Source organism: Delphinapterus leucas, chromosome 1, assembly GCF_059928025.1.
Source record: "Delphinapterus leucas isolate spDelLeu-1000000601 "Yukka" chromosome 1, BTC_Dleu_Yukka2, whole genome shotgun sequence".
Lineage (NCBI taxonomy): Eukaryota > Metazoa > Chordata > Mammalia > Artiodactyla > Monodontidae > Delphinapterus > Delphinapterus leucas.
The window spans coordinates 115,759,398-115,772,071 of NC_143129.1; the positions used below are offsets into that span (position 1 = coordinate 115,759,398).

General features: G+C 41.3%; 1 protein-coding gene across 1 annotated transcript in view; it reads left to right on the forward strand.

The window, feature by feature from the left end:
* The window catches only part of DDAH1 (dimethylarginine dimethylaminohydrolase 1), a 153,834-nt gene extending 143,640 nt beyond the window's left edge, over window positions 1-10,194 (forward strand). Inside the window, exons 5-6 of the mRNA XM_022580939.3 lie at window positions 4,521-4,664; window positions 7,138-10,194. Of these exons, the coding sequence (XP_022436647.1) occupies window positions 4,521-4,664; window positions 7,138-7,254 (261 nt within the window). The 3' untranslated portion in view covers window positions 7,255-10,194. The remainder of the gene's footprint in view (window positions 1-4,520; window positions 4,665-7,137) is intronic.
* The last annotated feature ends 2,480 nt before the right edge of the window (window positions 10,195-12,674 follow it).

The window sequence follows — 12,674 nt, forward strand, 5'->3', positions numbered from 1 at the left end:
ATTCAATAATTACTCTCTTTTATACAAAGTGGAATAACTCCTTCGGGAAATGGCAGAAATCAGAAAAGACATTTAGAGCAGCGACTTAACCTCTCAGATACTCCCCCAAAGCCCTGTAGAACTGCTGCGTGTTACCCGGAGTCTGGGGCCTCTTGGGAGCTTGTGGCGTGGGGACGGATTAAAGGTTTTCTCCTTTCCGTGCTGGCTCCCAGCGCAGCCAGAAGCAGGAAGTATAGCCCCCGGTGTTAAAAGAACACTTTACACACAGCTCTGGAGCAATACACCGCCTCCACCCCTTTTTGGGAAAAAATGTTGGGACATGGAACTAAAGAGCCTAGCAGCCACATTCTCAGAATATTTGAAATGATACTCATCTTTTAACAAAGGCTTCTGTGCATCCACAAAGCGGAAGCAGACCCTGTTCCTCTGCCTCGCGCTGGCTCTGTCCTTGGGAGCCTGAGCTCTTTGAGGTGATGCCCTGCCAGGCGGGCCGGGAGCACATCCTCACATCCTCGCAGTGCCATTCCAACACCACAGGGGAGAGATGCTAGAGAGACACACAGTCTCCTGAACCTTTTTCTGTGTATTCCCCTCTGGATGGCAAGCACCCTGCATTGTGTATACACGTGCGTCTTCTGAACCCAGCCATAAATAAATGCAAGCTGTCTTATTCAGACAATAACAACATATAAGAGAAAGAAAAACAGTCACTAACAGGAAAAGAAAAACCTGTTCTTTGTCCCAAAAGAGAGAAACCCTTTGTGTTCAGAATAAACACCTTTAGCTTTTTCATGGAAAAAATGTATTTTTTGTTTATTATCTATAGTTACCACTTCCTAAATCCTTTTAGTTTAGAAAGACTACGCCTGACAGAGCTTTTGTATTTTTCTTCCCACAGTTAAGCAGAGCCACTCACTGCTCCACACAGGGTCTGTTCTAGTATTAAAAGTCATTTCTTTTGGCACAGATTTTAACCTGTCTTAAAATGATAACCATGCGGTCTTGATAAATTATTTGAAAAGCTTCTCCTAAGGTGGCTTTGGTGGTTTTGTTAAGACATTTATTTTAAGAGTATCTCTCAATAGAATTTATCAGTGAATTACTTTATGTATTCCCAGCATTAAATTATTTCCGCTCTAAGAATATTATAACTCCTTTCCTCACAGTGATGAAAAAAATGAAACTATCCTCAAACAGTGCTAGGCTGGGTACTGACCTTATGTCAGTAATTTTTGGAATGTTCCCACCAGAAGTTATAAATTATAAATATAAGGCCCAGAAGAGAGAGAAACATTAAAGAGTGAGGAAAACAGCAATTAGAGTTTCACATAAATACCATCAACTGGAGAACAACAAATCAAGCACATGGGAGGGGAGTGGTATTGTTCAAGCTAGGATGTGGGGAGATGGGAGGGAACATAGAGAGAGCTGAAGGCCGGGTAAATAAAGCACACCAGGAAAAGAAGGATTCAGTGTCCATTATTCCAGAGAAAATGGGCACTTTCTGAGGTAGGTTTCTCTGCAACCTTGGAGATTCTAGTTTGTTCCTTCACTGATAAACAAAAAGTTAGCAGTGATAACATCCTTGATAACACTTCCTCTGGAATGTATAACATTCCATGTTTCTGCTTCATAGTCACCACCGGACATGCATGAGTCAGACTGAGAGGTGGGGAATTTGCTGGGCTGCTCATGGGACCATTGAAGTTATAGTCAAGGCTTATGAGGTGTGGACTTGCTATGCTTCTTTCTCTTTCAGCTCATCTTGTACTAAGAGCCATAGGTGATTTCTTTATCTCAGAACAGGCTATCTTAAGTGTGAGGTTAAAGGGCAAAGCTTGCCAGAACAGTAGATGGGACTGCAGACTGGAAACCTGAACCTTGTTTGTCTGGTCATGCTGTCGTAAAATAATAGTAGCTAATTAAGGGCTTAGTACAGCGCCTAATTATATTCATTATCTTCACTTATCTTTCACAATAAGTATGTCAAAGACTATTATTATCCCAATTTTATAGATGAGGAAACTAAGAAGTCAAAAAAAAGCTTGCATTTCTATAGCTCACAAAGGATACAGCAGAGACTTAAACCCAGGTCTCTTTCCAGAGTTCACCGTCTTAATGTGTCCCCTCCTACACAATAATAAAGGGAAGTTACTATTATTTTTTTTCTGAAAGCAGCCAAAAGAAAGTCTGCCTAGGATATAATTAAATAGCAATTCATAATAGAGGAGAGCTACTTGTGTCTGGAAAATTTTCCCTTAAACAAGCCTCTTCATATTATTTTCGGGCACATCCATTTTATAAAGAGGGCTAAATTGAATATGTTGTTAATTTGCTTATAATAGTTCTAAATTGTCCATGTCCTTGAATAGATACAAGGTTTCTCAGGCTGGGCTCTAAGGAAGAACCCACCCCACCCGTGGGTGATCCACCCTATGGACCTATCCCCTCAGGGAACAATTTACATTAAAATGTGCGAAAGAGATGTCCAGTCAAGTCGAAACTGTACCGTGTCATAACAGGATTACACACAAAAAGAGAATGAATGGTACCATGATTAATTTTGACCATAAATTTAAAGTACCAAATAAGTGTGAAAAAGTAGATGATATGGTAGTTTGTAGGAGAGAGATTTTGCTGCAGCTCTGGAAGTCAAGAAAGAGCAAAGTGAGATGATTAATAAAGTTTTGAGTTGCACAGATCTGGGTTTAAATCTACCATTATGACCTTGAGCTAGTTATTTGACCTCTCTCAGTCCAACTTCTTCATCTGTAAAATGGGAATTTGGGGATTCAGTAATAAATGTAAAATGTTTAGCATGGTGCTCTGCCTGTTCTTATTGTAATATAATTGTCTATTTGTCTGACAGTCTCCTCCATTAGCCTGTGACCTCTTCAAAAACTGGATTTATGTCTTTATCTTTGTGTCTCTGAGCCTTTGATATAGTGCTTAAGCTCATCCCCACTCCTGTTGTTTCCTTCTATGTGAAGGATATTCCATTATCATATTATTCCTGGTTTCTGTCTGCTCTTGACATATTCCCCACTTGGAGAAGAGAATGGATTACCTGATTGATGAGTCAAGAAGGCCTTACCATCTGTACTCTTCACATCCTCTTGGGAGTGAAGTTTCTGCAGGGAGCGTGGCATCTCTTCTGCTCTTCCACACCGTAAATCTTACTGTTCAGTGCCTCCATGACTTAGTAGACAAGAGACCTAACTCTGGGGTCCTATAATATGAGGCCCATTTCCACACAAATCTTGAGGGGCAAAGGAAGACCTAGCTGGAAAGATAGATTAAAACCAGACAGTGAAAAGATCTTCTTATACCTCCATGGCATGACATTTTGGCAGATTCCTTAAAACATATAGATAATGATAAAGAATGGAAAGAGTCTACATGAGTAAGCCCAAAATCATACTTGTTTTTGTTTTTAATGTTTGGATATTTTTGGCGTGGGGGAGGGGTGCAGGGGAATGGGGAAGGTTGTTCTTTGCATTTTTGTTTTAATTTGTTGAGGGGCTGAAGATGAGATATCAATATTTTAAGTTCTTTGCAGAATTCATTTTTGTCTTATCTTTAAGTTATTTTATACTAAGGTACTAATAAACCCTTCATTTGATGAATGGACCTGCTAAGTCAGTTTTTCTCCAAGTGTGGTCCAGGGACCATCTGCCTCAGAATTACCTGGAGGGCTTCAGAATACAAATTACTATGCCTCACCTCAAACCTGCCAAACCAGAATCCCTGGGGGCATGGCCTTGGAATATGATTTTAACATTCTCCCCAAGGGATTTTTATGTTCATTGTATTAAGGGCAACACCTGCCAAAAGACAAGTGAATTCAATTTAAATGTACCTAGAAGAGGAAATTATGTTTGTGTGTGTGTGTGTGTGTGTGTGTGTGTGTGTGTGTGTGTGCAGTTATTGCTAAATCAGTTAACTGACCATTCTGATTACTGCTACCGACCGTTCTGATTACTGCTATGATCCTTTTTCCCTATAGACCAGAGCAGCCCTGCTTACTCAGCTGAGGATATCATCAAAACCCCAGCTGGGCCTTTTGTCTATGTGTCTTTCTGATAGATCTTATGAAAAAAATAATCGTTTTAAAACCCTTAAAAACTTAGAGACTGGGCTTCCCTGGTGGCGCAGTGGTTGAGAGTCCGCCTGCCGATGCAGGGGACGCGGGTTTGTGCCCCGGTCCGGGAAGATCCCATATGCCGCAGAGCGGCTAGGCCCGTGAGCCATGGCCGCTGAGCCTGCGCGTCCGGAAAACTTAGAGACAAACACATACTTTTAAAAGAACAAGAAGAACCCTTACAATTCTTCCAAAGAATCGTAGCTACATCCAGTTTTCCTCTTCTGGTTCTAAGTGTCTAGAGGTAATAGACGGGAACTTCAACACAGAGGAACATTCTTAGGTACGGATTGCAAGCTTTTATCCCACCACACTGCCCTCCTTCTGTTGGCAAGTGTGGGAGACGCTCTGCTTAGGCCTGCTTTGTTTCTCGTTATAGATCATGCAACAGATGAGTGACCACCGCTACGACAAACTCACTGTGCCTGATGACACGGCCGCAAACTGCTTATATCTAAATATCCCCAATAAAGGCCACGTCTTGCTGCACCGAACCCCAGAAGAGTATCCAGAAAGTGCAAAGGTAAAAAAAAAAGTCCTTCCTGCCACAGCAGCTGAGTAGGCCTCCCTTTGCAGCCTTCCTGCCTAGAGATTTTTTTCACAATAGAGTGACAAATAACAGGGCTTCCTTTTCCCCTATACACATCATTAGGAAAGCCAAAAGGATAACATAATTTATTTATTTATTTTTATATGATTTTTTTAACATCTTTATTGGAGTATAATTGCTTTACAATGGTGTGTTAGTTTCTGCTTTATAACCAAGTGAATCAGTTATACATATACATATGTTCCCATATCTCTTCCCTCTTGCGTCTCCCTCCCTCCCACCCTCCCTATCCCACCCCTCAGAATGGGAGAAAATATTTGCAAATGAAGCAACTGACAAAGGATTAATCTCCAAAATGTACAAGGATAACATAATTTAGGGCCGAAGGAAAGTTTATTTAAACTCGCTCTTCTCGTTAGTGTCATTGGTCACTAATGCATGCAAAGTAATTGAGATGATCATGCCTGGTATTCAGACCTTTTCAAATGAGTATTTGGATCTCCCAAGTCTGTGCTCCAGCTCTGATTAAATGTACTTCCTGACACTGACATGCTCATTAGGCATAGAGACCTACAATTAGATGGCCAACCGCGTCATTGTTTTCTGACAAATCTAAGCTGCCCCTCATCAGAGGGTCATTTGTTTCTTCAGTCAGAGAAGTAGGAATGACCCAAAGAGAAGGGTGCTCAAAAGCAGGGGCTACGCATCCTAGGCAACAAAGGCCTGAAAGGATAGAACAAGAAGAAATATAAATGCAGCACACTTGGAACCAGCCAACTGGTCCCTCCAAGCAGCTCTGCATTTATGTTCCAGCCAGGGAATTGCCCCCTCCGTATGGAATTCCTTCCTGGTCTGAGAAAATCTTCCCAGTCTTTCAGGGCACTCTGCCAGTCTCATCTGTATACTTTGGTAATTTCAATTTAATCATACCAAGCAGATTAAGGGTGTTGGTCCATAGATCCTTCAAGTGTTCATATCTTTTTTAGGCATTTCAGTATGTTCATCTCTGTCCAGAGGAGCAAGATATTTATAGTAAGCATTACAGAAGAGTCTTAGTAACCACTGATCTCTCTCTCTTTTCTTTAATCTTAAGCTTTAAAACTTTTAGGAAATAGTTTATGCTACTTTTTAAATATGCAATACTGTATAATTACTAGGCTTATCCTCCTAGTCAGGAAGGATCCCCCTCAGCAGATTAAAAAGAGAGCAGGGGAAGAGGATAAATAGATAATTTTTTTTTCTTCTTCCATGGCTGAAAGTGTGAACCTGAGGAAAATATAGGACCCCTGACCCCCTGGACTGGGGCTTAACCAGCTCTCAGATGAATAGTGGGTCTCACAATTTAATGTGCATCAGAGTTGTTAAAAATACAGGTTCCTAGACCTCCCCACCTTAGAATCTGCAATGTCAGTAAGCACCCTGGTCACTGAACTCACTTGAAGAAACACAGCTCTGGATCATTCGTCCCCCTTCAGCCACACCAATCATCCGATAACAAGATGATCGTTAACTGCTTCTGAATTCAGCCCTGGGTCTACCACCAAAAACAGTAACATCATGTTTATTGAGTGCTTCCCCTGTGCCAGGCACACCGCATGTACTGTCTTATTCATTCCTTACAGCAGCCCTGTGAGGGTGCTATTATTACTCCAGTCTTACAGAGAAATAATCCCAAGGGGATGCCACTTGACCGAAATTACACTTGGAGCAGTAAGTTGGCAGAACTGGGGCTGGAACCCAACTCTGTGTGGTTCCAGCACTCTTAATTAACCACTGTACCAAAGTACATCCTACAGAAGCATGGTAGATTGTTTTTAGGCAGTGTGTTTTCAAGTGATTTTGCCTTTTTTTTAAAAAAAAAAGTTCTTTGTTTTATCATCAGAGAAAAAATCTGTGGACTGTTAATTTGAAGGTTTGACACATGCTTTCTTTCTATTCGTGTCAAAAGATGCTCTAAAATTCACACACCTGTAATTTAAAAGCAGTTTGACCTGAAATCCTTCACTTAAATTATACTTTGTCAAGTTTTTCCAATGGTCTTATTAAGGAAAGGAACACTATAGTTGAGAGGGTTTTGAAGCGTGGAGAGAGAGTCATACTCAGCCTGTAAACACGTCCACCAACTTTCATATATCACTTAATCTAGCAATGACAAGGGCAGAGTAAAGGCCTTTCTAGTAACAACCACATTTCTGACACATCTTCGGCTTTGAGGTTAGAGCATAGAGCTAGTGGTTAACCAATGCTGCTAGCTCTCTGGGTATCGCTGTAGGCATGTGTGTGGTCTTGGTTCCATGCATATCTTGGGGTTCAATGGGTGAAAAGCCTAAACTTACAAGCTAAATGAATCCTCTACCCCAGGTGGAGGGGGTGGGCCTGGGGGCCAGGGAAGACAGAGGCAGAAACATAAGCCTTCTTCTCTACTTTTCCTTGATTCCTCCTGCAGGTTTATGAAAAGCTGAAGGACCATATGCTGATCCCCGTGAGCCATTCTGAAATGGAAAAGGTGGACGGGCTGCTGACCTGCTGCTCGATTTTAATTAACAAGAAAGTAGACTCCTGAGTCGCAGTCCCTCCCTTGTTGCCGGCAACACTGCACTTGTAAGGCCGATAACTGTACCCATTCCTACCGTTTTCATTGACAATCTTTTATGCCACTCTGCTACTAACACTGGTCTACAATTCTAAATTTAATTGCTTCGTTCTGCACCTCCCCCAGCCCCTCCCCTCGAGGTGGTACCTAAACTGTGGATTTGCTCAATGAATTAAGCAATCTAGAAAATATAGAGCTAATGAATTATTCAAATGTGATTAATAATTGTAAGGAAACACTCATTTTAGTGTTTGTATTATCAGTGTGAAAATTGTTTATTTGCCAATATAAACCGAAGAATGTCTTTTTGATCAGTCAGCTAAGCTGGATTTTCTTTCTGTATATCATTAATTATCTTTGGCTCCTATGAAATTCCCTGGTCTGTGGATCCTCCTCCTTTCCCTCTTTGTTTCCATCTGAAGTATGAAAACTTTCCCACTTCTATCACAGTCACCTTGACCTTGGGTAGAATCCGGGGTCTTGCCTTCTGCACATCTCCCTGCAGGTCGACCCTGTCTGCCAGCAGTCTTTCTGCCTCGCCGCTACATCTGCCACCACCACCACTTACCCGCAGAGGGTCAAACAGGCCCCTCAGCAGAACCGTGACCAAAATCAGAGCGGCTGTTTAGGGGAAGTTCACTGCACAGAGGCACATCCCAGTGGGGTTTGCCCCAGAGATCTAAATTCTAGAAGAAGTAGGGCACCACACCTAGGAAGGTGAATTCAGCACCAGATGGTTGCTAGGGGGTTGCAGATCAAGAAGCTTGGACACACCCCATGAGTACAACACTTTAGAAAGTCTTTAAGTCACATTCCGTGAATTTTTGTTTTATTACTGGCCATATACAGACCTTGGGGAATAGACTTATTTTTTTCTTTCAATTTACTTTCATTTCCCCCCATTATGACTCACCCTGTTTCCAGGCTTCTACCCCTTAATCTACAGAGTTATTTTTTTGCTGACCTACAGAGTTATTTCTTTCAAAAGACACATTACATCTAAAAATGATTATTGATGGTCTAGTGCGAGCCAGATGGAGCATGTTCAGGAAGTGATAGGCTTGGTGCTTGAAATCAGCCGCAGACAATGGACAATTCTACTTTGAAATATCCATGAATATTTACTGTGGAATTCAATTAAAACTTCTCTCCTCTGTAGCCTTCCAATTACACAACCTTAAACTGACACGAATCTCTTAATAAAGAACAATGCCGCAGTGAAGGGAGAGATGGTTGTCTTTTACTTAAATGAAAGAATCAGTCTTTTAGCAGACCAGGGAAATGGTACTTTCCAAGGAATGGTGACTGATCCAGGCATGTTATCAAACTTCCCAGTCATCTCCACCTTTCCTGTATTGCCTATGGCTAAGATTAAGATTCAGGGAGTTTAAGGAATGCTACTTCACGTCTTGCTAGGCTCACCTAACGTGTTTGTAATCAGACATTCCTCATGTTTGGTGACCAAGAGAGAATACCTTCATTCATTTCATCTCCCCCTGAACAAATGGAAGTGAGAAACCTCTGAGCAAACCAAGACAACCTTAACTACTATTTTTTTCATTTATTCGATCATTTTATGTCAGACTTAGAAGAAGTTCCTTCTCCTCCTTCTTTTTCTTTTTGCTTGACTTTAATATTCATATCACGTTCAAATATCTAATTTCATGCATCCTATGGCTGAAACGTATCTTGGTCACTGGCATATTTCCAACTGTCTCATCATGGGTGAATAATATGTTTTTGCCACAGAGAGAATGAATGTTACCCACATGCCCAAGTTAATAAAGAAAAATCGTCCTCAGTAGTTATGGTTGCCCTTTGGGGTTAAATCCGGCCCTATGCTGGCAAAAACAGAAATCCTCCCTCAAAAACAACCACAGGAAAACTCACTCAATCAGCCACTTCAGTCTTAAGAGTACAGGTAACTGGCATATAATTTCCAATATCTTTATTTCTAGCTTTCCAAACTAAAGAACTGTTCTCTATTATGTTTAGTAAATTGCAAGTGAATCAGTTTTTCTTTTGAACCATTTGTTCTACAGAAGGCTGTTTTCACTTTTCCTTTTCTTTTCATTGTTCCATCTTTCCTTCTCTTTGTCTCAAGAGATCACTTAGAATCTATGTGCCTCTTCTACAGAATCTTATTCTGCACTGCTACATCACCTACAAGGCTGGCTTCTTTGGGCTCTGTCTGCGATACGCTGATGTGAAAACCTACAATATTTGCAGCATACTAGTATTACGTCTTTGGTGTGCTCACCAGCATCACGTTATCTTTGAAGAGGAAAGACAACCCGCTACCCCGTTACCTAGGTTCCCCTCTTGTCCATTGTGATTTATAAGGAAAAGCTAACAGAAACTGCTTTTTGACGTTATAAAGACATTAGAGATTGTATTTAAGTAAATAAAAGCTGAGTCAGAATCACTTGGTCAGTAAGATTCAACTTACTAAGGACCATACAGAGAAAGTACATGATTTAGCATGATTTCTTCAACTGTGATGAATTGCTATAGAAATCAGCAGGCAGATCTCTCTACTGTGTATTGATTGCTCTTTTAAGCTACTGTGAACAGGCTACTAAGGCCATCTCTTCATCTAGAAGGGGAGAAATAGTCTGTAGATGAACAATGTGACTTATTTAGAGTTGCATGTTAGTCTTCGTAATTATTTACTCCTTTACGTTCTACAGAACTCAGACATGATTTCCACATGGTGTTAGATTCGTGCATTTTATCGTACTGACCATCCTGTTACAGCCAGTGTATGGTTATCCACTCTGTGTGCCAAAACCAGTAATGCCTTTCACGGTCCTTTAGTCCAGAGAAATTCTGCACTGATTTTAGTCTCTTGCTGTACTGATCCTACAAGTATACCAATCACGATGGAATAAAGTGTGAGTTGTACTGTGATCAATAGCCTATGTCTCTTTCTTGCAACAGAAACTGCTGTGGTGAATGAAGTCACCATTTCTTTGCTACCAGAGATGGGAAGTTTTTGTTTTTCTTTTCTCTTGTCCTATAAGCTATGGAATTAGAAATACTTACCTGTAAGTCAACTGCTATCAAAAGCTTGGATTTAAATGATAATCAAAGGATACTTCATACTTCTGGTGCTTTAAAAGTATGCATATTATCCACGTGTGGTCAGGAGATCTTGATTTCACATATGTTCCTCCTCAAAAAGGCTTCCCTTGTTCCTTTGACTCCTGTCGTCAGCACATTATAATATGGCTCAGTTATGGAGACAGTTGAAAGATGTTTTCCTGTGTTCATGCAAGAGTTTGCTTTTTGTTTTTGTTTATTTTATAGTAAGAGATTTTTAGGAAATATGAAGGTTTTTTTAATAAGACTTTTTATTTCCAACAATTTTTTTCAAACTGAAAGTAGCTTCATTGTTCTCTTTTTCTGACTGTAAAAATAATAACCGCTCACTGCAAAAATAAAAATCAAACCTTACCCCAAAAAACATAAAAACAAAAGTAAAGGAAAAAAATTACCCCAAATTTTATCACCTACAGACAGCTGCTATTAGCATCTTGGAGAATATCCTCACATCTAGGACTAGACACAGATATAAATATGGAATGATTGTACATCATCATGCTGTTCCATAGCATGCTTCCCTCACTCAGCAATACATTGTGGCCATCTCTCCATGTCAATAAATGTAGATCTACATCATCAACTTTAACAGCCCTGAATAATTCACAATAAGGTTGTCACAGCAGCTCTTTCTAAGTTATGTGGAGTGTTCTATCACAGATGTTTGGTGTGCCCACATTGCTAGTAGCCGGGGGTCTTTAGGCTATCAAACATGTTCTGCTTATAAGCTCTCACACACCCCGAGGGTTAGCTCAATCCGTAATCCTCTTACCATAACCGAAGGGTACATGCAAAAGCCCATCAGAAGCACAAACCAGTACTAAAATCCCTTGGAGAGGTCGTTGATTTAGTCACACCGCTCAGTTGACGATGCGTCAGTTAGTTCTCCGTTATTTAGGCTGCCATTAACATGGACGATGAAACTAAAAACTGCCAACTGCAAACCTGCTCTGGGCCGCCACAGGAAATGGAACCTTCCACCCACGTGCCAGAGTTCAGTGCTACTCTTAGAGGAGAGAGGGAGACACTTTTTAAAGCAAGAGTTAGCAGGGCTCCCCTGACTGGTCCCCCCCAGCCTTCCAGAGAGTGGAGGAAGCTGAGAATGAGCAAAATCCCCTCTCACGACAAGCTTCAGATTCTGGAAATGGGAATTTGCTGAATGAAGAATGCTGATCAACCATCATTTTAGACACATGAGCACATGTTTAGCAAGTTCCCACACTCTGCCAGGCTCCTGGGTGCAGCTCCTATCTTTCGAGAGCTGACAGTCTGGGAAGGGTGGGGAAGGAAGACCACACAAGCGCCCCGATGATCATAACACAAAAGAAGGTAAGGGAGGAACCAAAAAGAATGGTGCTGTGGTGGTTCCCAAGTAGGGGAGATCAGACAGAGGGCTCAGGGTTTAATCTGGGCTTGAAAGTTCAGCTCTGGCTTCGAGAAGCCAGGATAGAGTTCTGGGGGGCAGCAAGACAAAGGCATGGAGGTGGGAGAGCACGGTGTATGCTTCAGAAGCACCTACTGTGTGCCCGTTAACCTACCTAGGCCCTCAGGATACAATGGTGATTGTCTTTGCTTTCCTGGAACTTACATCCAAGTAGGAAGACAGACATTAAACAAGTTACAGCAAGCATGATAAACATTATGAAAGGAGAATGGGGTTCTCAGAGCGCATGGTAGAGGCAAGCAAGGGGATTTGTTTGGCTGAAACATGAGACAAATATAAGAGCACAGTGAGGCAATGTAGGTTGGAATGTCAAGGGCCTTGGGTATTTGGACAAAATTTGGCAGTCTGTGAGTGTCCCCTGAAGACGTTTGGGCCAGGGAGTTATACTAATGGAGTTGGATATGGCAGCATTGTATAGGATGAATGGGAACTGAGACTGGTGTTCTTCTAAACTTAATCTCCCCAAATTTAATTCATCATTTAAACACCTCAGCACCAAAATGGAACCTGAGAGCTCGGCAATTAACTCTATATTTTCTCTCCCGAAAAACAGATTCATAACACCTTTCCCTCCCAACTACAAAGGGACATTTTCAACGCAGATGAGATAAAAAGACTAAAAGGTTCTTTGGAAGAAAGGTATAATGTAAATATCATTATCATCGTCATTATCCTCATTAACTCCTATCACAGCAAGTCTGGAGCCCATCAAAATGTCATCTTCTATTTGAAACATCAATCACCTACTCCCGAAATAACTCAGGATTTTCATAATTGATGCCTGTAAGCTGGCCTGACAGCTTCCATGGTGAATTCACAGGTTTCCTTGGTACCCAGCAAGGCT